The following is a 24814-nucleotide window of genomic DNA, read 5'->3' on the forward strand; positions in this document are numbered from 1 at the left end:
CCAAGATGCCAAAGGGAACTCTGCCCAAATGCCACATCCGAGGCAATCTGGAGCACCTAAGGCAAAGTAACCTCCGGAGATCCTCATGCAGTGCACAGCTGCCTTTTGAAAGCAGTTTAACTTTCAATGGCCTAGAGTAAGTGGTCTTTCTAAATAAAAATGTCCATGTAATATTAATGAACCATCACTTTATTAATGCCAACCAAGCTTGCTTAAATATTATCATAAATGAGCATATAAATAGCCAAGTAAATGCAAAGATATTTCAGACCTCCACGGGGGATATTAATAATGATAATTTCACTCCGGTGAGACCCTGAAGACTCTATTCAAAACTTAAGGACTCCTTAGTAAAAATACATTGATCCAACAGAGATTTATTTACAGAAACCTACTTTTAATGCAGAGGACTTATAACACTGTTACTCTGGCTATATAGTTAGTGGGTAAAACACATATACTAATGAGCTTGAAGGTAGAATTCAAGTGTTTTATGGATGATCGGTTCACCCCTCCTTTCTATAAAGATGTTACATTCTTTACTGTGCTAATTTGTGATACTGGGAAGCAATTTCTTTCCTTTCACTCATTACATGTCCACAGAGGAATAGAAGATTAACTCTCACTTCACCAGCCCACTAAATACTTGTAATTTCAAACCAGTCTCTAGTGCCTTTTGGTGATAATAATCCTTGATATACCATGTCAGCACAACTATGAAATTAAAGCACGTTACGGCAAAATGCCTTCCAACGCTGTTAAAAAGTTCTGGCCTCCCACGTGGAATGAATCATTACAGTATTAAGTTTTCTTTTGGCTTTGCTGTCAAGCTCTCTGTAGCAAAAAACTGCCGAGGGTTTTATAATGGCTCCTGTCACCTTGCACCCGATGGCCTTGGAAACACATACTGCTGACTTCAGCTACAGCTTTATCCATAATTTCATCCTAAACAACCCCGAGCCCATAAAAGCCACAGAAGAAAAATTCCCACTTTATTATCATATTGAACATATCATGTTCTTGAAATAAACCAGCATTATGAGACTTTAATCCTCTTTCAACTTCCCATAAACGACATCAATCAGAAAACTGTCAGCTCAAGTGTGACAAAAACCCTGCTTCCGTTCCCCTGAGACCCTGGTGAAATGGGTATTATTAGCTCATTTTCTCCTCTAAAGGGGTCTGGTACAAAAGAGTGAATCATCAAGAAATGCAGTCTCTAGCACAAGATCAATATTGATACATCCCCTGTTGAGATGCTTTAAAACGCTACCCAACATATGGCAAAAAACCTTTGTGGCTTTCCAAAGTCTGTGGTTGAGAAAGGGGCTGGAAAAGTTGCTGTGTAACTTCAGCAGGATGTGACAGAGCCTCCTTGCCGATCCATATGTGATAACCATGTGTGCAAAGTCTCTGCTTTTCCCTCCCAATTCAGAAGCAGACGATGCTTGTCCAGACTTTTGCCAACCAACCACCTAAAGGTCCTTCTACTCCTCTGTGTCTAAACACAAACTGACCATCAAGCAGTCTGGGACATTTCAAAACATCTCTACTTGTGTCAAGTTGCTCAGCAAGATGATAAATTCATAGCATGATGTGCCAGAGACACAGTTTTTCCCATCTGGAAATACCTACATTGAAACGGCTGCAAAACATTTTCTCTAAATTTTGAAAGAAATTAATTTGATCCCATCCGTGAAGCTATAAACTGAGCAAATTTAATACACACTTCTTTCCAGACTTGTTTTGCATGGAAGAGGATTTTAGTCATTTTAAGAAAAGGTCCCGGGAGGGCATATTTGGATTGGTATATAATGTAATACTGCTCCAAGGCCCCTCTCTGCTAATTTTCTCTTTTATTGTTTTACAGAAAAGAGCGTTGATAGATTACTTTTATGAGCACCTGCCGTGTTTACATAATTTCCTTCATTTTGCATATTGCCTATCAATTTATGTCTGTTTCATAACAGGCATTACTTCCTCAGTCAATACAGACACAATATCCATACTTATCACACATGGATCTTCAAGCTTATGCGAAGAAGTTTTCAGACTAAGTTAATAAACCAACTCAACTAATCCGTGTCAGAAGAGTCAACAGGCAGGCCCAAAGTCCAAAAGCACTGAGACAGAAGTTCCTGCCTGTGGGCACTTCCCACAGTGTAACACAGGAGATGGGAGATGTCCAGTTACCCTCCACTGTGCCATCTTTCCTTCCCAGAGCACCAGGGATGCTGGGGCTAAGCACAGGCTTAGGAACACAGGCTAAGGGACATTAAAAAGATTCCCTGTTTTTCTAAACACTTCCTGGGGCTCCTTTGTAAACCATTTCCTTGTATAAAATGGCCAAACTCCACGGAAGATGGGCTGATGTATGAATACGACAGCAACTTTAAGAATGACTTCATAGAGCATGACTCGTTTCTTTCATCGGTCCTTTCAAATGCCATCGTGATTGTTAAAAACTAAACCAATAATATTCATCTAGGAGCCAAACTGAAAGACACACAGGATGTTGACTGAAATCAAACCAATCTACCAACTGCTGCAGCCTCCAAAATTTTGGTCACTAAGCGGTATTAGTAACTGTCATTTTATGCTTCTCTGAACTGCGACTCCTTTTGGCCATCAGCTTTCCTACTCTCCTGCGAGCACACAAGCTGCAACCATCTGACAGTAATTGCCATGACAACTGATGCTGGTCACAAGAGGACAAGAGACAATACCGCCAGCAAAATTCAATAAGCAATGTAATGAAGTCGAACACATCACAGGAAGTTAGTTGTGGTTTCATGGTATGGAGAGAGAGTGAGCAGTCTGGAGGATCCCTCGAGTGTCCCACGGCTATCCGTGTCCCAGCTGGGAGTATTCACATATGCTGCTGAGGGTGACCTTAGCACCCTGGATGGGATGGAGAAATGCTGCAAAGGAGCAGCATTCAAAATGATAAGCTTGGAGGAGAAAGGCAGCAGGCTGATGTCAGAGAAGAGGAGTTTAAAATGGAGTGAGGAGATTTGCAGAAGATAGGGCTGGAAACACCACTGTAACACTTAGCCTGGCCTATGAAGAATGTCACACTGATGTAGGAAAAGTCAGAGGAAAATTTTCAGAACACAGATCAGGATTAGGCACCTTCCTCCTATGGATTTTCAACTTCCTAAATTTTCAGCCTACTGGACTTCCCATCGTCTGAAGACAAAAATCCAAGAAGTTCTAACAAAATTGAAAAGAAAAAAGCACACTTGTTTTTATCTACTAATAACTAAGGAAATGCCTTAATTAAAAGTATAGGTTTAACTGCATGGCATCGTTATAAGGATGATTTGGAATTGCATGACTGATTTAACTACATCCCTTACCTTCAGGTTTCTTTGATGTGGAACTTTAATTCAGGCTTTCATCATAAAATGATGACTGATTCTGGAGTTATTATAAGCATTCTTTTTTATTTCTTTCTATCAAATGATAAGTTTTCACTTTCAACTCTGACAAAGATTTCAGTTTCTAATGACATTCAAGTATCCAGCTGACTCTAGCTAATTTAGCTAACCACTAAAAGTGTTAGCATGGAGCAGATAGGCTAGCTCAGGAGAAGTGGCATGCTAAGAGGAGCACTTCAGATTGACAAGGCCTCTATGTTATCTCCTCATATTTTTAATTTTTTTCCCTATTTTGAGTCAAAAAATAATCCCTGAATATCATAAAATTCCCCCCTTCAACATAAATGACTCCCTTTGATTAAAACCAAGCCTGGAAACAGAACTGAAATTTGAGGAAACTCAAATTCAAAGCAGGCAATAAACCCCCAGCTAGGAAATTCCCTAGAAAAACAAATGTTGCCAAGAAAGCTTCCTGCAGCCCTGCTGTCAGAGCACAGTGACTCAAGGCAAGCACCACTAACTAAGCCCAAATGGAAGTGATGGACCCTTTTTACTCAGATGCAATGTTTGTGTTAGTGCTGGCAGTACAGCAAGAGGCTCAGGAAGTCCAGCATCAGAGAAAAATCCTTTGGTTTGTAGGCAGCACTATTTCACCATACTCAGGAACATTAAATCATCAGTTTTACCTGCAAGCATCACAAACTGAACTTTAGGAAGGCATCTCCAGATAAGAACAAACCATCTTGTTTATCCAGATCAATGTATCAGTGCAGGCCTGCAGCACTTTTCCTGCTGAATAAAGACCTGGCACTATTTACACAGAGATAACCTGCACCACTACTATTAAGATTCAGCCCTGTGATAATTCCAGCTGTATGGGATGGGCTAGATTAGTGATCTAGAGGGATGTAACATTTGAAAATTTTAGCAAGGAGCTTATCATTGCCTAGGAAAGATGAAGGAATGGCATCTCTACTTTTTCCTCAATTCAGAAAAAGATATTAGCGGGTATGCAATGCCTGTGGGGGATGAGAAAGCTTCTCTGTGAGCAAGAAAATCTTCTGAACTGAACCTGAAATACAGCACTGCGGGAATCATCTTAAATTGCAATAAGCTCAAAGGCGCACAGCATGGTCTGCTCCCAGTCCTGCCAGCCTAGGACAGAAGTCTCCTGGTGAGAGTCTTTACCCAGGCTTTATTTTCAATACAAGCAAAAAGATGATGACAGTTCAGGCCCATGAACGGACAAACCACTTACACCTATGAGAAACAGGGGAGAAACAAGGAAATACAAAATCACAGCGAGCAACGGTACTCACCCCAAACACCAGTTTTGTTTCTGAGGAGGTTTGGAGACCACTACCCCAAGAGGACAGGCACTCAGAGCCCTTGGGGCATCTCCTGGCCCCAGAGCGTGCCCAGCCACCGTGTGGGTCACTCCCCTGCACACACCCAGGGCTTCACCCCACAGGGTGCCCCCACAGCCCACGACCCCTGTTTGGCAGGGCAAGGAACAAGGGGCACTTGTACACAGCACTGAAGCGGCCGAAAGGGGCTGTGTTAAGTGAAGCAGGGGTAGGAAAACACTTTGGGCAGAAAAAAGGGAACAGGCAGTGGTGCCAAGGCACCAGGTAATTTGTAATAAAGCTGGCAAGAGCGAGAGGAAGGAAGCTGTGCCTGTGCACAGCTCGCAGCTGTGCCAGCTCTGCAGCCCTGCTGCCTCCCCTTCATCCCGGCTATTGCAGCTCTCCAAGAAAGCAAAGAGTCTACTTCTCCTAAAGCCAGCCTTTAAAAACACTCCAACACCAAAGCCACCCTGGATTTCTTCTGTCAAAGAAGGCCTCAGAGCAAGTAAGCAGTAAACCACTGGTAAAAGCTGAGACAATGAGAAGAAAAGAGCTAGTGGGAGAAGCAAGGGCTTTGCTTGGCATCCAGGTGATTTGTGGGGTCAGCTTGGATGCGTTGTTCATCCCCCCTGAGCTGAGCGTCCTGTAGCAAGCTGGAATGCCAGAGCCTTCACTTGCAGAGCCAAGCAGAAAGAGAGGGTATGGCTGCATGCTGCTCTGCTCTCTGCTAGCAGCCCAGCCACACACACAAATATTTCATTTTGGGGCTGAGAATGAAACATGGCCACTGCTGCCAGCACAGCTCACACATACTTAATTACATATACAACCATGTATATATATTTTCTTGTGTTAAACACCTGTCACTGGTTCTTTTTGAAATCTTGTATTTTCAAGAGGGCTTGTAGGTTTAATCTGGTGCAAGATTGCTACTCTTAAAATAAAAAATAAAAATGAACATTGTTTTTGACTTCAGAGGGACATGAAGAAGATGAATAAACTTTCACTTCCTCAGGGCTTTAATCATGCTTCTTTTTCAACTGCTTTCCTTCTGTGGATTTTAAAATTTCCTCCAGATGGACATAAAATGGAAGGACACAGGGGAATTTGATGCTGTGAGTGAAGCCCAATGGCTTTTTGAAAGCCCTGATTGCTGCCCACGTGTGACTGTCAGAGCTGACGTGTTTCTGTGGCTTTGCATAGCACTTCACAGTGTAAGAAAAAGAAACGAACATAAATTCCCTGTTTCATGGGGACCTTAATCTTGAGCCTTACATCTAAATTATGCCAAAGGCATATTATAGGATTAAATTCTCCAGTCAGCTAAACCAGTATAAATCTGGAATAATTCCATGATCTGAAGATCCACTGCTAATTAACTAAATCCTCCCCAAACCAAGAAAATTAATACAACCAAACAATATTAAAAATAAAGTATCTATTTCTCAGTTACCTCAAGGCTTACTTCTTCACAGTTTCTCTCATGTGTTTCTGTGGGAATATCCCAGACCAAGCCAAAAAGAAAAAAACAGTTCTGGGTCAGGAGTTTCTAATCTCTGCTCTCAAGGCTGCAAAACACTGTTAATGACTCTGCTGCTTTTCTCTCCAAATATTACAGTGATGGAGTTTGTTTGTTCTTTTTTAATTAAAAAAAGAACAATGAATGGATTTTTAATTAAATAAACAAACAAATAAATCCTAGCATAACTTATCTGTCTTATCAGCTTTCTGTAGGAATCTGATGTCTTTGAGATACTGATGATCTCTTTGGTCATGTAGAGGCATCCCACCTATGAAACTGCAGCCAATACAGTTATTTTTCCTTTCAATGCTTGTCACTAGCTGAAACCTTTCTGCACTGGTGGGAGCAGCTGGAGCACGTCCTTATCTACAAAGCCAGGTAATTAGGTGGCAGCTTTTCTTCAGTGCTTTGGAAATTCAGCCGTTAGGCTATTCTTTCAGCTGGAGACAAATGTAGCAAATAGAAGGAAAAAAAAAATAATTTTTCAATTGCAGTAATGATGAAAGGATCATAACCTTCCCAAGCAAGTGTACTTCCCCTGGCTCAGCCCTTAACTGTGAGGGCTTTCTGAGTGAACTGGCAAAGCCTGAGCATGCTGTTAAAGCACATGCAAGAGGGAGATGTGCTCATGTGCCATGACAAATTATTGCCCCTAGGACTTCACCAGGAGTGTAACCACATGTTCCAGATAGGCCAAAACACCTTGTGATTATTTCTGTGACTATAATGGGCTTCTTACTAAAATCCCTCTATTGAGGGTGATCACGAGAGGAATATGATAAAGTATTTGATTGAGAGGAAGTCCAAGTATGATGTACTTTCCTGATTTACTACCAGACAGCTGAAGAGTGCCATTACCAATACATTGCACACAAACTTGAACGAGCAAAAGTTTTCTGATTAATTCTTTCATACTGGGTTATAAATACTGCCTTCCCATTTTCTCCTTCTTAAAAAAAAAAAAAAAAAGTTGATCATTTAAAGCATCTATTTCTGTTCATTGACTCTAATTTATCTATTGTTCTTTCTGAGAAATTTCAATATTCTGGTTCTATATAAGACTTTTCCCTTAGTCAGGAACTGTAATCTGTAATAACAGCAGTCAAGGCAGTTCACACTGGCAAATGCATGTCAGAAAAGGACTGCTGTGACTTTGAAATATTGAAAGTGACTGATAACATAATGTGTGAAGCAGAATAAATGCATAGAAATGGAAGTTTTAGCTGAGCAGTCAAAGTATGAATAAAATACAGTGTCAGAGCTCTGCCCTGAAAGCTCTCTGTGCAGGTGGTTACAACGGCAAATTACTAAATGCACTTTGCAAAAGTGTTTTATGAATAAAATGGCAAACACCGTTTTTCCTTGGCCATATCATCATTTCTGTCTGCTTGCACACTATGCTTAAGTGGAAAACTCGCATCTGGAAAGGCATTTGGTTTTTAGGACAGTCATCAAAACTATGATGGCTGGGATCAGGGCTCTGCTGTACTTTGGGCTAACCTAAGACAACTGGCACTAAAGCAGAATATAAACCACATTGTTGCACACTGTGCAAACGAGAGTCTCCAACATTTCCCAGCTGGTTCATGTCAGCAAATGCTTCCGTCTGTTTTGACCCTGCAAAGCCTCTCTGCCACTACCAAGTCTTCTTTGGGTTTTGGGCAGAGGTCTTTCCAATTTCATGATAGCTCATCACCAGAACATTTTTTCCTCAAGACTACAGAGGAGTCAGAGAGTAAAGGCTTCCCCACACCATCTTCATCTTCAAATTAATCCAAGCCCCTCTATCTGCTGCACTCTGTCACATTGGTGACCATGCTGGGCAAACTGTCTGGCCTCTCCTCCCAGTTTCCTCATTATTTCCTTGGGGAGCAACCTACCCCATGGGATTGCTCTGAGATACAGCAGAAGACTTCTCTGCATAGTTTTTTTATTTTAGATTTCTCACTTTGCTAATCTTGTCCTGCATGGAGCTGAGCAATAAGGAAGGCTTCATTTATTTGCCCTCCAATAATCCCTGAGGAGCACTCAGCTCCACCCCATCCTCACTGCCTCTCCTCTCACTCCCTCTGTTCATGCAACAAGCTTTCTGCTTCCTCATATCCTATTTCAGCAAGGGAAGGCAACTCTGTAGGAAATCTGCTACCACTCTTCCTTGGCTCTACATTCTGGAGACTTTCCCCACGCTCTTTTCCCCTTTCCCTACCCGTGACCTTGGCTGAAGTCAGAAACCAAGTCACAAAACAACCCAACTTCTCTTAGTGATTATTCAAGAATGGGTGACAAATAGCAGATGGGTGTTTTACAGCAGGGCAAATCTCTGCAGGCTGAGGGAGCCTCTGTCACAGCAGTCCTACTGGTGGAAGCAAAACTCCTAGCTCAGATATGGATAAATCCTTCCAGCTGTCATTCCATCAACTTCATTTCAGCTTTGAAAACAAACTTTATTTTCAGGCCTTTTATTTTCATCTGGGAAACAGGACTAGCTGAAAATGAACTTTATGGTCCAGCTAAAGGTTAATTACTTTTTAAGGCAACAAAATGGGTTAGCAAAGATCTATTACTCTTTGCTCTTTTGCTTCTCTTGATCATTTAAACTGAAATAGGTTGACCAGTGTTTTGAAAACTGAGGCCAAGAGCCAGGAACCTTTGGCAGGTAGTGCTGGTGTGGGGTAGGTGGGCTAAACCCTTACTTGTGGTTATTATGGTTATATCATCAAGGCAGCTGCCTGACTGGGTCTTTCCTATTTGCAGGGAAAGCTTTGCACTCATTTTCCACCCCATTTTAAAGGCAATGCTGCTGCTCAGCTGAGCCAGAGTGAGTAGGTACACCTGTTCCTCTCAAGACTGATGCACACATTAGAGAAGGCAGCCAGAAAAGAAAAAAACTGTGCTACAGGACAGTGTGCACTGATGGTAAATCTAATCTCTGCTTCAGGAATTCATAAAAGGCAAGTTCTTGGAGGGAAGCCACTCACTGAAGACTTCTTTCAGCTTTACTGTTATCAGATTTAAAACCAAGCAGTTTCAAATTCTGCAGCCACGCACTTACTCACTCCATAAAACTTTAAAACACATGAACAACTCAGCTCACAATAAATGTCGCTTCCATATAGTTGGATGAGCAACACTGTTTCCACTGACTGTCCTGCACACCTCACTGGGTAATATCTGGCCATTTTACACGCCAAGTCTGAGGTGCCTAAGGCTAGAGAAGTGGATAGAAAGCAGTAAGAAATAGCTTGCAAAGTGCTCTCTACTGGCAATTTAACACATCAATTAGACTGTTTTCTTTGGGGTGGTTCATGGGTAATGATGGGGAATTAATATGCAAAAGCATACCTTCACCTGGCTTGCCTTTGTGAAACTTTGAATGCAGGGCCCTTTCTGAAAGTGAGCATTGATTAAGAAAAAGAGAAAGAATGAAGCTGCCTTTTTCACGGTACCTTTTTTGCCAACAAGCAGCGATGTTGGAAAGTTTTCCTTCACCACAGCACTGCTTGGATGCAGAGGTGCCTCCCCATGGTGAAGCAGGCAGGCAGCTCTCTGTTGCTAATAGCTCTGTGCTGTCTGAGAAGGCAAGAAGATCTAATGCCTTTCCTTATGATTTTCTTTCTCGTGCTTCTTCTCAGTGCTGGTACCTCATGATTCTTTAACTTACCCCATCAATTAATGTTATGGTATATTTAAAAATCCCCGATCTGCTCACTGCCTTTATATGTTTTGATTGAGTAATTTTTCACTACTTGAATGTAATAAACTCCAGATCTGCTGCAGAATCCTTTAACCTGTATCATCAGTTAATATCACGGGAGATTAAGAAGTTGCTAAAGTCTGGGTTTCTGTAGGCGTCTCCATCCTTTTCAGCTCCTAGCCATGAATCTACAGTGAGTCCTGCAAACACCAGGTGCACACCATCAAGAATCGATAAAGCCATTTCTCCTGTTCTCACAGCGTGATGTGTGGGAGCCACAGCTTCTCTGCAGTCCCTGAGAGCGAGCGAGATGGGGACAGGTGAAAAAGCCAGGAAACACTTCTGGTGGCAGAGCAGGAATCTTCAGAACCTGGAGCTCTGCTTTAGGCAGTTAGTGGAAGAGGATGCAGAGGGACAGCATGAGATCATCTGGCCCCTGGGCAAAGCTATCAGCAATGTGCTCGGACAAGAATACAGAGCACTGTAAGCCTGGATCAGATGCTCATGGGCTTGGTAGAAAAAAGAAGAGAAAATAGCAGAGGGACAAAAGCTTTCTGTTAGGGCTTTCTCATGAAGTAATGGATGCCATTTTTAAAAACCAGAATGAAGCTACATCTTTTCTTATAATCCATTTGAGGCTACAGGTCTTCAGCCCGGATCCAGGGGCCCAGAGTGAGGAGTGCAGAGTGTGAGCCCCAGCAGGGCCGTCAGCTGGCTGAGCAGCGCTTCCTCAAGGTGAGTTTCCTGGCAAGATGGGCAACTGCAGTTTGTCTTGGAGGACCTGGGTCAGCAAAAAGGAAGATGGATGTGTTTTGAGGCCTAGGGCTTGGTGCAATTCCCAGTTTTACCTCTACAAGTCTGATGTAGACAGCAAAAAATGGGATAGGCTGATTATTTTGGATGGTCAAGAAATATTACCTTGGGTATGGTTAAATTTTTCATTTAGTATTCTGGTTATCTGAGAAACTATCCTGTCACTACGTGCTACTCTGAAGTTAAGGCTTTCATTAATGATGACTATATCCAAATAAATTAAGACTGGATTCTCATGTCAGATTGCTCAGAAACCTGGAATAAATTTTGACTTTCTTTTTTTAAATCTCACTAATGTAATTTCAGTTATATGAACTTGTGACATGATCTAAGAGCAGACTCTCAAAATTAAACTCTTCTGTTTAAATTCAGGAGTTTGCTTGAAGTCAAGTAATTCTCCCAATTTACAGTTTCTTAATTTTCTGGAGTTATCAGGAAAAAAAAGTGCTTTGGGTGGATTTAGGTAGGTTTTATTAGTTTGTCCACTATGTGTTTCAGAATGTTACATATGCAGCTCAGAATAGGATTTCAATTCTTAGCAAACTATCGAGACAAAGCAAAGTTGATCTCTTACTAAGGCATCCACTATTCTGCAGATGATCAACGTATTTAATAATGAAAAATCCAATTACGTCATTATTGTTAGTCCTCTGCAGCATTAGGGTATAACCCAAAACTTATTTTTCATATAGCTAGTAAAAGATAAGTCAGAGAGTAAGTGACACTTTCTTGGGCTTCCATTAAAAGAATATTAATAAAAAATAGGGGGATCCTCTCAAAGAAAGGGGTACATAGTCCCAAGGGCAGAGAAAAATAAATCAAGGTAGTTAGTGATAAAGCAATTTTCCTTGCATTGGAGTCTTTGGACATAAGTGACCTCCAAGACACAGAATGAAAATTTAAGGAGAGAGAATAAATGGAGGGGAGACAGGAAGAACACATATTTATGGCTCAGGGCAGGAACTTTCTGAGACTCAGGATTTTGCTGATGGGATGTAAAAAGGACAGGAGAACATCCATACCATTTATTTAAAGCAGCTGGCTAATGATTTGCTAACGGGCAGTCTGAAATGCCATACAATGGCTCTCTTCTTTCCCGCCATGGTTTTGGATATCTGAAAGTGCACCACTTGCAGCAAGGGAGGTGTCTTTGGGCTTGCCACGAGGAAATCATTATAAGTGTCCATTTATTTCCCCTCCTCAGGACAAAAAGATGTGATTGACTTCTCTAGCAACAGCACAAATTCGCTGTGACTTTTTGTGAATAATGCCAAATTCAGACTGGGGTTTCAGTAGAAGCTATATGGTGGTTGTACCTTCCACACATTTTGCCCTCACATACCCCCTTCCCACAGACAACCACCAGGAATTATGGAAGTGTTGCTGCTCCTTTTGGGCACAGAGACAACTTTAGGTGTCCATGAGCTTGTTCTTGTCTGGGGCGATTGTGAAAACATGGCTGATGAACAAGAAAGAGTCCCAAACTGTGGGCTCTAGAGCCAAGCTTGCCTTTTCTTTTTTATTCTTCTATTGTCACTGTTTCCTTTTACCTAGAAGGGCAGAACACGTGGATGTTTTTTGGAATATGAGGGGTGCAGAATGACTACTGCTTGTTTTTTCAGTGGTTTTGGGTGCTGACAGGTTCCAGTTACTCAAGCAAAAAGCTGGCTGCTGGGCTCTGCTGAGCATGGAATTATTGCTGCCTCTCCCTTTGCCTCTAGTGTGCTGGGTGGCCTGGACTGTAGAGCAGGAGAAGAGGGTGAAACAGTACAGAAAGTGGGGACATGAACAGGATTCCAGCACTTTGCTGCCACCCCTTCTTGACCCCCACCAAAAAACAGCCACCAGCACAGCGCCTGAGCTGTAGCTGCAGCGCTGCAGGAAGCACAGACATCCTATGAAATACTCTGAAAAGGGTCTGCAATTATATTTATACCTCCTAGGGGAGCAATGGAAGTTTTAAAGTTTAAGTCTGAAAAGGACTCTTAACAGGTGTCAAATTCAGTGTCACCACACAGCTCCTCATGAACCAAAAGACACATCCTTTTCAAGCTCTCTGAGGAAATTTGGCAGCTCCTATTAGTACAGCCCCTGTCATTACCTTGAAAGAAAAACATATAGAGAGGGAAAAGTGACTTGCTGCCTGGAGGCTGCTGGTGCTCAGAAGGTTAGATCTTAGTGGCAAGGGAAAGAGGACAGCAATCTACTTGAGCACATCGCCTGGCTGCCCAGTGGCACAGCCAGTTGTGTTTTTTAACATTTGCAGCAGGAATGAAGTCATCAGGACGGCTACAAAAAGTCCATCTTTCAAATATTACCCAGGTTATTTTCTATATTATTTGTGTTACAGCCACATATCTGTTTTCAGGACAGACCCAAAGCATCTGTTTTCAGAGAAAGCATTAGGCAGGGCCTGGTCACAGATGCTGAGGGGGACCCCAGCTGGCTGCTTTGCCATCCCCGTGCAGCAAAAAGCCAGTCTCGTACCGCAGTCAGGCCATTCACTGCTGCTCACGTCTTTGTTTTGGCATAGAAAGGATTTTTTTGCTTGTGACAAAGAAGGGTCTCAAAGATCCTCTTTTTACACTGCTCTCTGTTGGTAAACTTTACCACAGTGTTACCTTGACTGCAGCTCACCCTGCATAGCTTTAGAGAGAAGGGGTGAGTGTTTACAGCTCTGACTCTTTTCCTGTTTCTCTGGGAATCACCTGAATGTTTGGAAAAGCTACTGAAAAGCTTTAAACGCGTGCCTGTGCTTCCTGCACAGAGAACAAAATCTCCTGTAAGCTTGCCAGACCTTTCACAGCTGCACCCTAGGGATTTAACACTGTGCAGCTTATGGCTTTATATGGAATTTCTTAAAAGAAACGGCCTGTATTTTCACATAAATATATTTATTTTGGGAAAGATCAAGAAGTGCCAATATATTTTAAACCAGTTCCCTGCTGCATTAAAGACCTGAAATATTCATGTGTACATTTGCTAATCCTATACAATGAATCTGTTCCTCCCTCTATTTAGCATGCAGGCTGCAGCTGCTGAAGGTTGTTGGGCCTTTTCATTAGGAAGAAATATAAGGATGTTGTGTGAAAAACACATGGATGTAAACTTAAGGAACAGTACAGAGGGGTGTTAAAAACAAGACCTTGTAAGCTACTTTGTAAGCATGATTTTTTCTTTCATGTTTGTTCTTATAAGGTCTTTCACTGTTTTAAACTGCAAATTTATATTTATGGACGTAATTAGAAATGCTATATAATATACTCTCATAATACAGAAATAAGGATATAAGCACAGCAGCACACACATTTTCAGAATGTATATCTCAGGCTCTCTAAATTCTGCAAGAGGCAGTATCACTCCAAGCAAATTCCAATTTCTCTGCTCAGCCATTATTCCTGCTAATGTAATGAGTTATCCAGATCCTTTTGTGGCCCAATATCTGACAAATAATCCCTTTCTTCATATACCTAAACTCTGACAACTTTAGCAGGAAATCAAAAATGGGTGCCTATGATCCCTGATTCCACCAGGGGACATCATATGACCTTGAGATTTCATTTAAGTCTCCTGATGCTATGGATTCCCTAAGCATTAAGTGGAAATAACATTTGCTTTCCTGAGAGATGCTAATATTTAAGTATTGCTTCAAAGATCTTCAGATAAAAATACCTATATATGTGCAAATTTTTATGCTTCCTTCTGCTTTCCTATAGCTCCAAGATATAATAATACACTGAAAAGCCGAAATTTTCTTATGAAATAAAATTGTACTTGGAAATGTCAGGCCTGCACAGACCAATGATCCAGGAGTCGCTGAAGGCAGTGCATCGGAAGAAGCTGTAACCCAACTTTTCCGTGTGCTGAATACCGCAACCAAGAAGAAACTCTCTTTCCAGAATCAGCCATAACCACTTTCCCCCTATGCTGAGAGCTATACCCAGTACATAAACCCTGCCACAAGCAGTCTTTGAGGGCACTTTGGGTGCATCCACCTTGACTTGCAGGGCAGCAGTGGTGGGCACGAAGAATGCAGGCGTGAGCCGTGCCATGTCGCTTGGCGGTTTCGCTGTGTTTAGTTATAAAGACACAGACTGTGAGGTTCCCTAATGTCTCCCAAATTTTGTACTCAAGCTCACATGGGTAAGGCTGATGAGGAGAGGATGACTTAACACCTTGACAAGCACTTGAGAACTCTTACCAGGTGGAAGAATTTCTTTGAAAGATTACAGGAAGAAATTCTACTCTGTTTTGCATAGAGACCCAAAATAGTAGAGTGCCAGAGATTTTAAACAGAGCCAGCCTGGTCATAGCTGGAATATGAGAGCATTACAGCATTTGGTAAATATTTTCCTCTACTACTCTTTGTAATATACAAAGAATATACATATTTCATTAAAATTAATTTTTTTGCTGATCCTGTGAAATTTTTATTATGTTGCTGCTATGTTAGCACAAAATTCAGCAATATCACTCCCAAAATGGAACAGATTCAAAGAATCCAAGTCCTCTCTGTTTGTGCAGTAGGTGTGAGCAGAGAATGACTCCTCTGGATCTGCACAGTATTACTTACTGGCTACATTCTCCCCCACCACAGTCTTTGGACAAAGGGAAAGGCAACAGCCCAAATTAAGCCGATTTTGTATGTTTACCTGGCAGCCACACAACAGAAATCCCATTGCAGCAACTGTAAAGTTTTGCTTCATACACGTAACACAACCCAGCAGAAACCAGATTGAGAAACCAGATTCAGAATGAAAAAAAAGATCCGGAGACTAGCTCACATCTTCTCCTAAGCACCAAACTGCAGATATTACACTTTTAAAAAGTTTAGTAGGTTTTTGTTTTGTTTTTTTTTTTTACATTTCACACACATCCTGATTTAGGAATCAATACTGGAGTGAAGCACAAATACTGTAAAGGCACAATACATACAATTAATGTAGTATTTCGGATCCTAATAGAAACACAGTACCAGTAGCATCTCTAGAGAGGTCACTTTTGTAGCCCAAGAGATTGATTAGTACAGGGATAAGCACCTATGCTTGTGGGTATTAACAGGGTTCTTTCCACCAAAATATCAGATGCTCTTGTTCATCCCCTTTAGTTTTTCCATCAGTGTCCAAATTCACTTTCTTTTTCTTTAAGAAACAGCTTCTGTAATAGAAAGGGTAGAGCTATGCTGACTCTCTATAACAAATGAAGCAACTCTTTCCTCATTTTCTTACTAATGAAGTTGAATTTATCTCATTAATGTTTTTCAAAAGAAACAAGAACAACTCAAATAGGAGCAACACAAAGTGTTTTTAATGCAGTTTCTAGAAAAGTGAATAATTCAATGTCTCGGAGAAAATGAATGTGTACGCAAGAAATGAAGTAGACGGCAAATGCAAGATGCTTTTCCTTTGCTGAAAATGAAATTAAAAGAAGGGTCCAGAGCTGAGATAAACCTTCCCTTAGAACCTGCTCCTCCTACTCCAAAGGCTTACCTTTGTGAGAAGACGTCTCGGTAGGGGCTGCCGTGCTGCAGGGCGATCCCGTATCCTCTGTCCGCGACAGTGTTCCCGACCGTGTAGAAGGAGCACTCCGCATCGTTGATGGCCACGTACTCCAGCACCGCTGCGTCCCACACGAAGGCGTAGTTCCCGTATTTCACCTGCCACAAACAGGGAAAGCTCAGACTACGGACTGCCAAGTCCAGGAGGAGATCAGCGCACCTGGGGATGGGGCAGTTTCAGCACAGTCTGCTCTTTAAAGGAATGAAGTTTGGGTGCCCAACTGCTGCCAGCACCAGCACTGGCGCCATGAAGGGCTTGGGCTGAGCACCTCAGCTGAAACTGAACAAACGCGACCTGAAAACAACATGCCATCACTGACACAGTGCCATGGAGGAAACATGGACTGCCCCTTTCCAGGGAACAAAGGAAACACCGTGGTCCCTCCACCGACACTAAATTCCACATGAAATCCCACACCGGATTTTCTTTGAGCTGTAAAAATGACCATTTGGAGGGAGGGTAGGTATTCCCACTGGGAGAAGCATGGCAGGGTAGGCATGGCTGTCCAGAGGGAAGACCACCCTTCAGGAGGTCCACATTTCAGTCATGATTCAAGTTGTGACAGACTTCACAAATACCCGTTTGTCTTATGGGTACTGTGGGTAAGATCACACCAAGTAGATTTTTTAGGGTTACTCTTCTCAGCATGAGGCATTTTCACTTATCTTCAAAGACTTCCACAGAACAAGATCATGTAAGCCGTTTTAACTGTTTGACTAAGATAAATCCAACCAGCTCATTACACTGAAAAAGTTTTTGAAGTAACATTTCCTCATCCATTCACATTTGAAAGAAATATAGATTTAAAAAAAAAGTTAAATAGATGTGATGTATACAAAATATAAGCATTTATTCAGAAGCAAGCCTTTAAAAACAGAAACTCAATCTATACAAATAAATTAATTTCTACTTTCCAGTATTGTGTTTTTCTGAAAACACAGTAATCTCTAGGTGCTTTGCCAGACCCAGATCTTTTGCTGGTTTTCTGTTTCTTTGGTCTCTATGTCAGACCTTAAGAACCCCTCTGCTTTTTTCCTCCCCTCTGCTTGGCTTCATTTAGCTTTTTCCCTGTGCTGTATTAGGTAACTAAGCTGTAAAACTAGGCTGGATCCATTGACTTTGTACATCTAATGGGAATATATACGTGACAGCTAAGTGGAAAGTAAACAAAACAAAAAAGGCCATGTGGGGCCAGGCAATCCAGAGAGAATTCAAAACCAAGTCAGCATATCAAAGTAAGCAATGTCAGTACATCATTTAGATTAGGCTTTGACAATGTAGATTATGTTTTTAAAGACTGTTTACATATAAAAGTTACTGAAGCAAGCCACACCGTCTGCTTGCTCACAAGATGTAGTGCACAAGGAACGATTGCATTTGGGACACATTCCTTTTTACTGCAGGCCTAGCAAGGAAATATTTCCTATTTCCATCTGTAGGCATGGCTAGGGGAGGATTTGTGCAGATTTTGGAGGAGAAAGGGAGCCATATTATCTGTGGACTCCACAGGACTCGCAGGATAAGGAAAATTCTTTTCAAAGTGCACACACACATACAAAAGAGCAGGACTGGGCCAGTTTTAATCTTCAGGCTCTAGAAATTGTCAAGTATCTTTTTTCTCTCCTTCAAGTGGAGGTTTAGGTCTACCTAAACAGGCAAAGAATAAAGGATAGAAGAGAATTTGCAGTTAACAAACAGTACAACTTGTATGCTTGTCCTATAGGTACTGCCACTCACAGAGCTCTTCCTAGCATGGGTTGTTCTGATCTTCCTACAGGCACCACTTGAGCAAGAAATAGCATGACTGAGAAAAAAGCCCTTCCTAGGAGAATTTAACAGGATAATGACTCAGCCTGAAAAAGGATCATGATGTGCAGAGAATAAGGGAGGGAAATAGGAGACAAAAGCAGAGAATCAGAAGTGGGCAAATGAATCCTGAAAAGGATCAGATGAACTTTCTGAACAAAAAAATTAAGGAAAAGTGGGGTTCAAACACCCAAGTAATTTCACATGTGGGGCATGACCTTTGAGGGGACAGAAAGAGCAGAGGGTTATGTTTTGACACGCACTTTTGTCCTAACGCGCATTTTTATCATCCTAGTGCATTGAATTCACCTAAGTACTTGCAAGGAGACTTATCAACTGCTCAGCTGGTCAGGAAAAAATCTCTTGATTTAGCTGCCTTGCTGTAAAACAACTCACAAAGAGAATATATAAAAGTGGTAAAAGCACTTACTGTCAATAATATCTGTGATGAAGTGGTATATATAAGATCCTCAGAGCAGAGCTAATATCATCACAGTTCAGGTTCCCACGAAGATATTACTTTTCATAGATAAGATCTCAGCGAGCCTCAGTTAAAGTGCGCAGGGCACAAAAGAGATTGAAGAGCCAGAAGGGATCATTCCCATCATCTACCTTCAACAAATGATTGCTCCATGCATTAAAATACATACTTTTTAGCATTTTTGCCCTGTTCACTTACAAATCTGAGGAATTCAAAACCATGGAGCAAACCTAAGTTGTAATTGTCATGCTTGCAATCCCTCTCTTTAGGGAACTACTTCTTGGTCTTTTCATTGCTATTCAGTGCATTTATTCTTATTAGCTAATTTTTAAATATATATATATATATATATATATATATAACACTTTCTTATGTAATTCCTAGGTTTTTTCGCTCTGCAGTTCTAAATACTCACACTTTGAGGTGGACACTTTTCAATTATTGATGGATCTTTCTGTTACTTAGCTGAGCTGGATATAGCTTTCTTTAATCTCTCCTTGCAAATCTATCAGTTCAGCCCTCCCATTAACAGTGACACTACTTTTGAACTGTCTCTAATTCTTAACTTTTATGCATGGGAGAAACACCTGTTTCACTAAGACAGAATCAGTTACCTGCCAGCTCTGGAGCTATAGGTTTTCCTTTTTAGCATACTCTTCTGAGAATCAGTCCGAACTCCTTGCCCAGGGATCTTTCACACAGCTCAAGACTGGTTTTAGCTTAAAGGACGAAGAATAAAATTTTGCTAGAGTATAGCATAACATGAACACTGCAGATATTTCACAGATTTGCGCCTACACTGTGGAAAGAGGAGATGATGCTCTCTGTAAAAGGACAAGGGAAATTCAGAACAAAAGGTCAATTTAAAACTTGTATCCTTCTCTCTCTCTCCCCCTTACCGTGGGAAGCACATATTTTGGAGCTCTTCAGTAGCTATGCAGAAGACTTCTACTTTGGGGCCCAAAATCAACAACAAAAATTCCAGCTCTATATTATGAGAAAAATTTAAGGCTCTTACATTTAGCCAATTATGGGAGCTAGATGAAAGCAGAATCTCCTTGGGAGAAAAAAAAAGGATCCTTGCAACACATGTAACTTGCTACTCGCAGAAGAACTGCATCCCCAATTCTACATTTCCTCATCATAATATTGGCCTATTGTGTAGAGAGAACAACATTTCAGGATGGTGGCAGATCTGGATGCTGTTCACACATGGCCACGCAGCCCTGGCTCACCAGGGAGGCGTTTGTAGAAGGGCAGCACATTATCATTCTGCAGCAACCCCAGCTCTCCAGTCCACCGAGGCATGGAGAACTGACACTTCACTTTCCTTCCCCATGGCCTCCCACCTGTCACTGTGGCACAGGCTGAAAAGACTTTTTGTGTATCTGATACCTATTGTAATAGGGGAAAAAATAAAACAAAAACAAACAAGAACAAAAAACCCAACAAAACTAGGCAAAACTGAAGCTCTTCATTAGGGTGTTTTGAACTCATGTACTACAGTGATCATTGAGTGAAACTGGGAGGACACAGAAATGTCTGACTTGACTTCATGGTCCTGTGAGCAATTCCAAAGGAGTTACTGTGAAAAGGTTGTTACACAGAACAGGAGTCTTCAGCACATAGATGTTAAAACTATTCCTATAGGACTGTTATATTTCTATTTTCTACCACTGAACACTTACAAAATTTTCTTTGCTGAAGCCCTGTCTGTAGATATTAGCTAAAATTTATCCTGGATGATTCTGCCAAAAAGCCGTTGAGTTATAAGAGGAAAACATTTAAAGCCATTACACTGTTGCACATGCACATATTTTATGCCAAGAGGGATGTAGAAAGTATTTCTCGTTACAGCTAACCTGCTCATGCAGAATAAGTTGAATAATGTATTTGTGTACAACTCTGGCATTCTAGAAGCACATTTCTAAGTCTAACAAATGTTAAATTTCAGAAAAAATAATTTTAAGTAAACAACAAGCAATTGCTGCAATTTTTCATACTTGTATTCTTGGATAATATCTTTTCTGTATCTTGAATTCCTCTATAAAAATAGAGAAATATAAAGAATCCTCATGAAAGAAAAATAATAGACAAGAGATTGCAGGTTAAAAAGAACTGGCAGGGTTTTTTTCCCGGCAGATCTCTTTTAAACATTTCATTGTACATAAAATGTGTTATCTGTTATAAAAAACAATGGAACTCATAAGGCCAAGGAATTTTAAGTTTAAACTGATTAAAATTATATTAATTTTCTAGAAGAACATCTGAAAATTATTAGATAATGCTGATGAAGCCCATTTTCTGAACACCCTGTGCCTACACCCCTGAGAGACAGTGGTGGTGCTTTTTCTGCTCCTTTCCATTACCAGTCAGGTGCCAACTGCTGAACACCTTTCCCTGCCTATGAAGTTGTCAGCTGTAGTATTTGTTGTATTTTAACATAAAACAGGAGCAGACTCCTCCATACCACAGCAGCAGCAGGTCCAGCTCTGACCGAAACTCAATCAAGGACAATGATTAATTACCTGCTCACTACAGCACTTTGAGGGTCCTGTCCTGCAAAATGGGCCATTCCACTGCAGTGACTACAGAGGAAAAATCACCACCCAGTGCTGCTAGCTAGACCTATGCCCACCAGTGTGGAGCTGAGACTTTGGCATATATAAATACACCAATCGAATTTTTGACACACTCTTGCCATGTTCAGTGAGTGTGCAGCAGCCACAGCCTGCAGAGGGCCGTGCTCCTCTCACAAAACAGACTTGCCAAGGCTCCTGTTACACAAGGAATGAAGGAGAGGGGAGAAAATTGAATGAACATTTGCAAATAGATGAACGAGAGCTGGTACCGGTAATGTGGATATTGCGCTCCAGAATGGGGAAAGGAAAAGATGAAATGTGAGGTGGAAGCCTAAATCCAGATTTTCAGACTGTCAGATGCTGGCAAACAGCTAGATGGCATTCACAAGAGAGGGGCCTTTTTCAGCAGAAGGGAACAGAAACACTTTCCATAATCCTCTTGCAAGAGGCCAATGAAGTTGCTGTTTATCAGACTGCAGCAGAAGTCAGATCTGCCTTCAGAGAAATTCTTATTTGCTAATTTGTTTTCCTCTCGGGATGAAGGTTGCAAGCCTTGGTTTTGCTCACAGAGGGCACAAATCTAGCTGACTTCTATTTGGATCCCAGTGCAATAAAACTTTACATTTCAGCTTTGTTGAATAGACCCCAGTGATTCACCAAAGTACATATTTCCAAAGTACGATTTTGGCACTTCTTGCCCCACACTCTTGCAGGACAACACATGTGGCTGATCTGCATAACTTAAGATAAAATGCAGTCAAGCAATCAGGGAATCTGAATCTGACTGACAGCTCTCTGCAGTGCAAGACAGGAGCTGGATTCCCACGGTGGTATTAGAGCACAGAATAGAAATTCATATATATATATGTATACATATAAAACTCTATTCAGTCATCAAGGCAACCAGCTTCCACTACTACTACCACATTTAATATGTAATTTTACAGGTTCTATAGAATGTTATTTAAATTCAAGAGCCAGTATTTGAAAAACATTGAAATGTATTCTCCATACTTATTCAAAGAGAAAACTGTGGAATAGTTTCTAAAAGCATCATTGAGCCCAGAAGCAAACAGGAGCAGGAAAATGAAACACCTGGAAGCTTAGGGGAAGAAAGAAGAGGTCAGAAATCCCAGCCTGACCTCCTCTTCAGAATGAAGTTTATCTGTCAATACAGTGCCTATCAGCTTGAATGGCATGCCTATTTGTTACACATAGAACTTAATCAGGAAAAGCATTAATTCCTCATATGCAACCTGCCACCAATTTCTTGAGAAAAGCCTCATGATCACATGTTCACTTGTTCCACTGGGCAGACCTTATAATTCATCCAGAATAAGAATTACTCAGGTATGAGAGCTCTGTAATGAGGGGGCACCACAGTGTCAGAACTTTCCCAGTGCTCGGTTGCCTTCACATTTTGCCATTGTAATTAAAGGTATCTTGTAAGTTAACAAGAAAGAAAATAACAAGCAGAGGAAAACAGTGGAGGCCAATTGAAGGTACATTTCTAAGGGTGGTGGGAGAACAGAGCCTGCTGCTTCTTCAGGTGATCACAGCAAAGCACTAAAAAACCAGCAGATCATGCTGATCACTGACATGCAGCTGAACCACAGGTTTGCTAGAGCAAATATTAATTTCAGATGGAAGAGACACAGGAGAAAAAAATAAATCTCAGCAAAGCAGGCCTCTGAAAGGTAAGGAAGCAATATATCTTTTTATTACGCCAGCTTCTCACTTATTTTTTGACAACTAAGCGCTGCAGAATAGCAATGCATACTATTTTAAGAGTATCACTAGTGAAGGTCATATAGAGAATTATATGAAAGCACTTCAGAAAATTATATCTGTGATAACCAAGTGGTAGTCTCAATAATGAGGCAAATTTAAACCAAACGTTTCTAAAGTGATTCCCCTCTTCTGATAAATTAATATTTTTGTGGCAGTTAATACCTAATAAAAATGAGGAAACATGCATGGGTCAGTACTCTACATTTGGGTAAAAAAAAAAATGTGGATTAAAGTACAATGAAGAGTTTAAACAGAGGTGAATATAGAAAAGCAGCATTCCTCTTTATATTAAATCAATCCAGTATGATGCTCACTGAAGGGTTCTTGTCCCTCTTCTCTAGAATAGAAGCCTAACTGCAATTCTTGGGCAGATTTCTTTTTCAAGGACATGCTTACTGAATATCAACTGCAAGGAGAGAAAAATCATTAAAAGTCAAAAAACTACTCATCAAAACCATTCATCAGCTGAAAAAGAACTTTAACCACTAGAAAAAAAAATCTTTGCAGAACTACAAGCGATACTAAAAAATTCTTCAGTAAAAGCTCATTTGAAATAATACTTCCATTTTAGAAACTGAGTTCTCTTTCAGGTTTTAATATTCCTTGTACATGAGCCCTGACCAGTTTCCTAGTGGTAATAGGATTCAAGATGTCCCACTGCTCGAACGAAAGAATTTAACTATCTTCTTTAGAACCATTGTATTCTTCTCTTTTTGATAAGCATCTCCTGCTCAGATATGGGAGGAACCAGCTTGGTCGAGACACAGTATCTTGAAGCTTCAAAAGAAAAGCTTCCCAGGCCCTCTTTTCCCCCTCCTTGAAATTACACTGCACAGCAGTTTTGCATGTTTTCCCTCATTCTGTTAACCTGCAGCAGACAGGAAGCACTAACCGCCGGCAACCTGCACAAGCTTGAGCTTGAGCGTGCAGGAGCAGGTGTGCATCACAAAGCTCAGTGCTTCCACATCAGTCTGCTTGCCTCAAAAGCCTCCTCTTCCTCTGGAAGACCTGCATGAAACCAGTTCTCTTCTCTGGCAGTGAATCTTCCACCTGAATGCAGCAGGTCATGTGGCCACGCAAAGAAGGAAACTGAGGTTTGTCTCCACCCCTTCAAGTTTCTACCTTTCAGCAACACCTGGCATCCCCTTTCTCTGAGAGCTCAAAAAAGGCTGCCATAGGATGTCTCTAAGCATTTCTTTCAGAAGACTGTAAGTTCAGGCTGCAGCACAGGCTGGTTCTTAATGCCACCACACCCTCCCTTGCCACTGACCTGTGAGGTCTTTGGAGACCTCACTGCCAAATGCATTTTGATTCTTGCGAGAAGGTGTTTTGAACCCACAGGAAAGGAGAACATTACAGATTTAAGCTGTGAGGGTTTTCTCTTTCTTTTGCAGTTTAGGACCCATGGAAGACACCAGGAGCTGTGCTAGGGGGAAGAAGACCAGTTCAGTCATATTTTTTACTCAGTTAAGGCTTTCGGTTTCAGACCTTCTTGCTGTCACCATGCAGACAACTGAAAAGATGACACAACACAACAACCTGTCACATAAAGTCCCTGTGAGTCTTGAAGCTAGCTCCTGTCTCTGCTGCCAGCCCAGAGCCCGTACCTGCAGTCACAAACTAGGAAGTCAAACCCTCACACAAAACGCTGAACACAAAGAGTCACTCACAATGCACAGCCAGGGCTGCCAGGAACAGCGAGGCCAGGTAAAGGAGCAGGCACCCAAATTCTGTATGTGCAGAGGTAAATAAAGATGTAAACAGTGTCCAGAAGGAGTTTCAAGTTCAGAAAGCACCCAAAACAGTGCAACAGAACACTCCTGAACACTGTCCATAGCCAT

The 24814-nt window shown here is 41.3% G+C and overlaps 1 protein-coding gene across 3 annotated transcripts in view; it reads right to left on the reverse strand.

Moving 5' to 3' along the window:
* GRID2 (glutamate ionotropic receptor delta type subunit 2) overlaps positions 1-24814 on the reverse strand; it is an 819802-nt gene that overhangs the window by 48587 nt on the left and 746401 nt on the right. Inside the window, exons 15-16 of one of the 3 annotated variants that reach the window (XM_040064672.1) lie at positions 16245-16411; positions 10436-10723 (exon numbers count right to left, since the gene is read on the reverse strand). In XM_040064672.1, the coding sequence (XP_039920606.1) occupies positions 10591-10723; positions 16245-16411 (300 nt within the window). In that variant the 3' untranslated portion in view covers positions 10436-10590. Of the gene's footprint in view, positions 1-10435; positions 10724-15116; positions 15913-16244; positions 16412-24814 lie in introns of those variants that run through there. The other 2 variants (XM_040064673.1, XM_040064665.2) reach the window with 2 other exon arrangements.

Source organism: Hirundo rustica, chromosome 5 (assembly GCF_015227805.2).
Source record: "Hirundo rustica isolate bHirRus1 chromosome 5, bHirRus1.pri.v3, whole genome shotgun sequence".
NCBI lineage: Eukaryota > Metazoa > Chordata > Aves > Passeriformes > Hirundinidae > Hirundo > Hirundo rustica.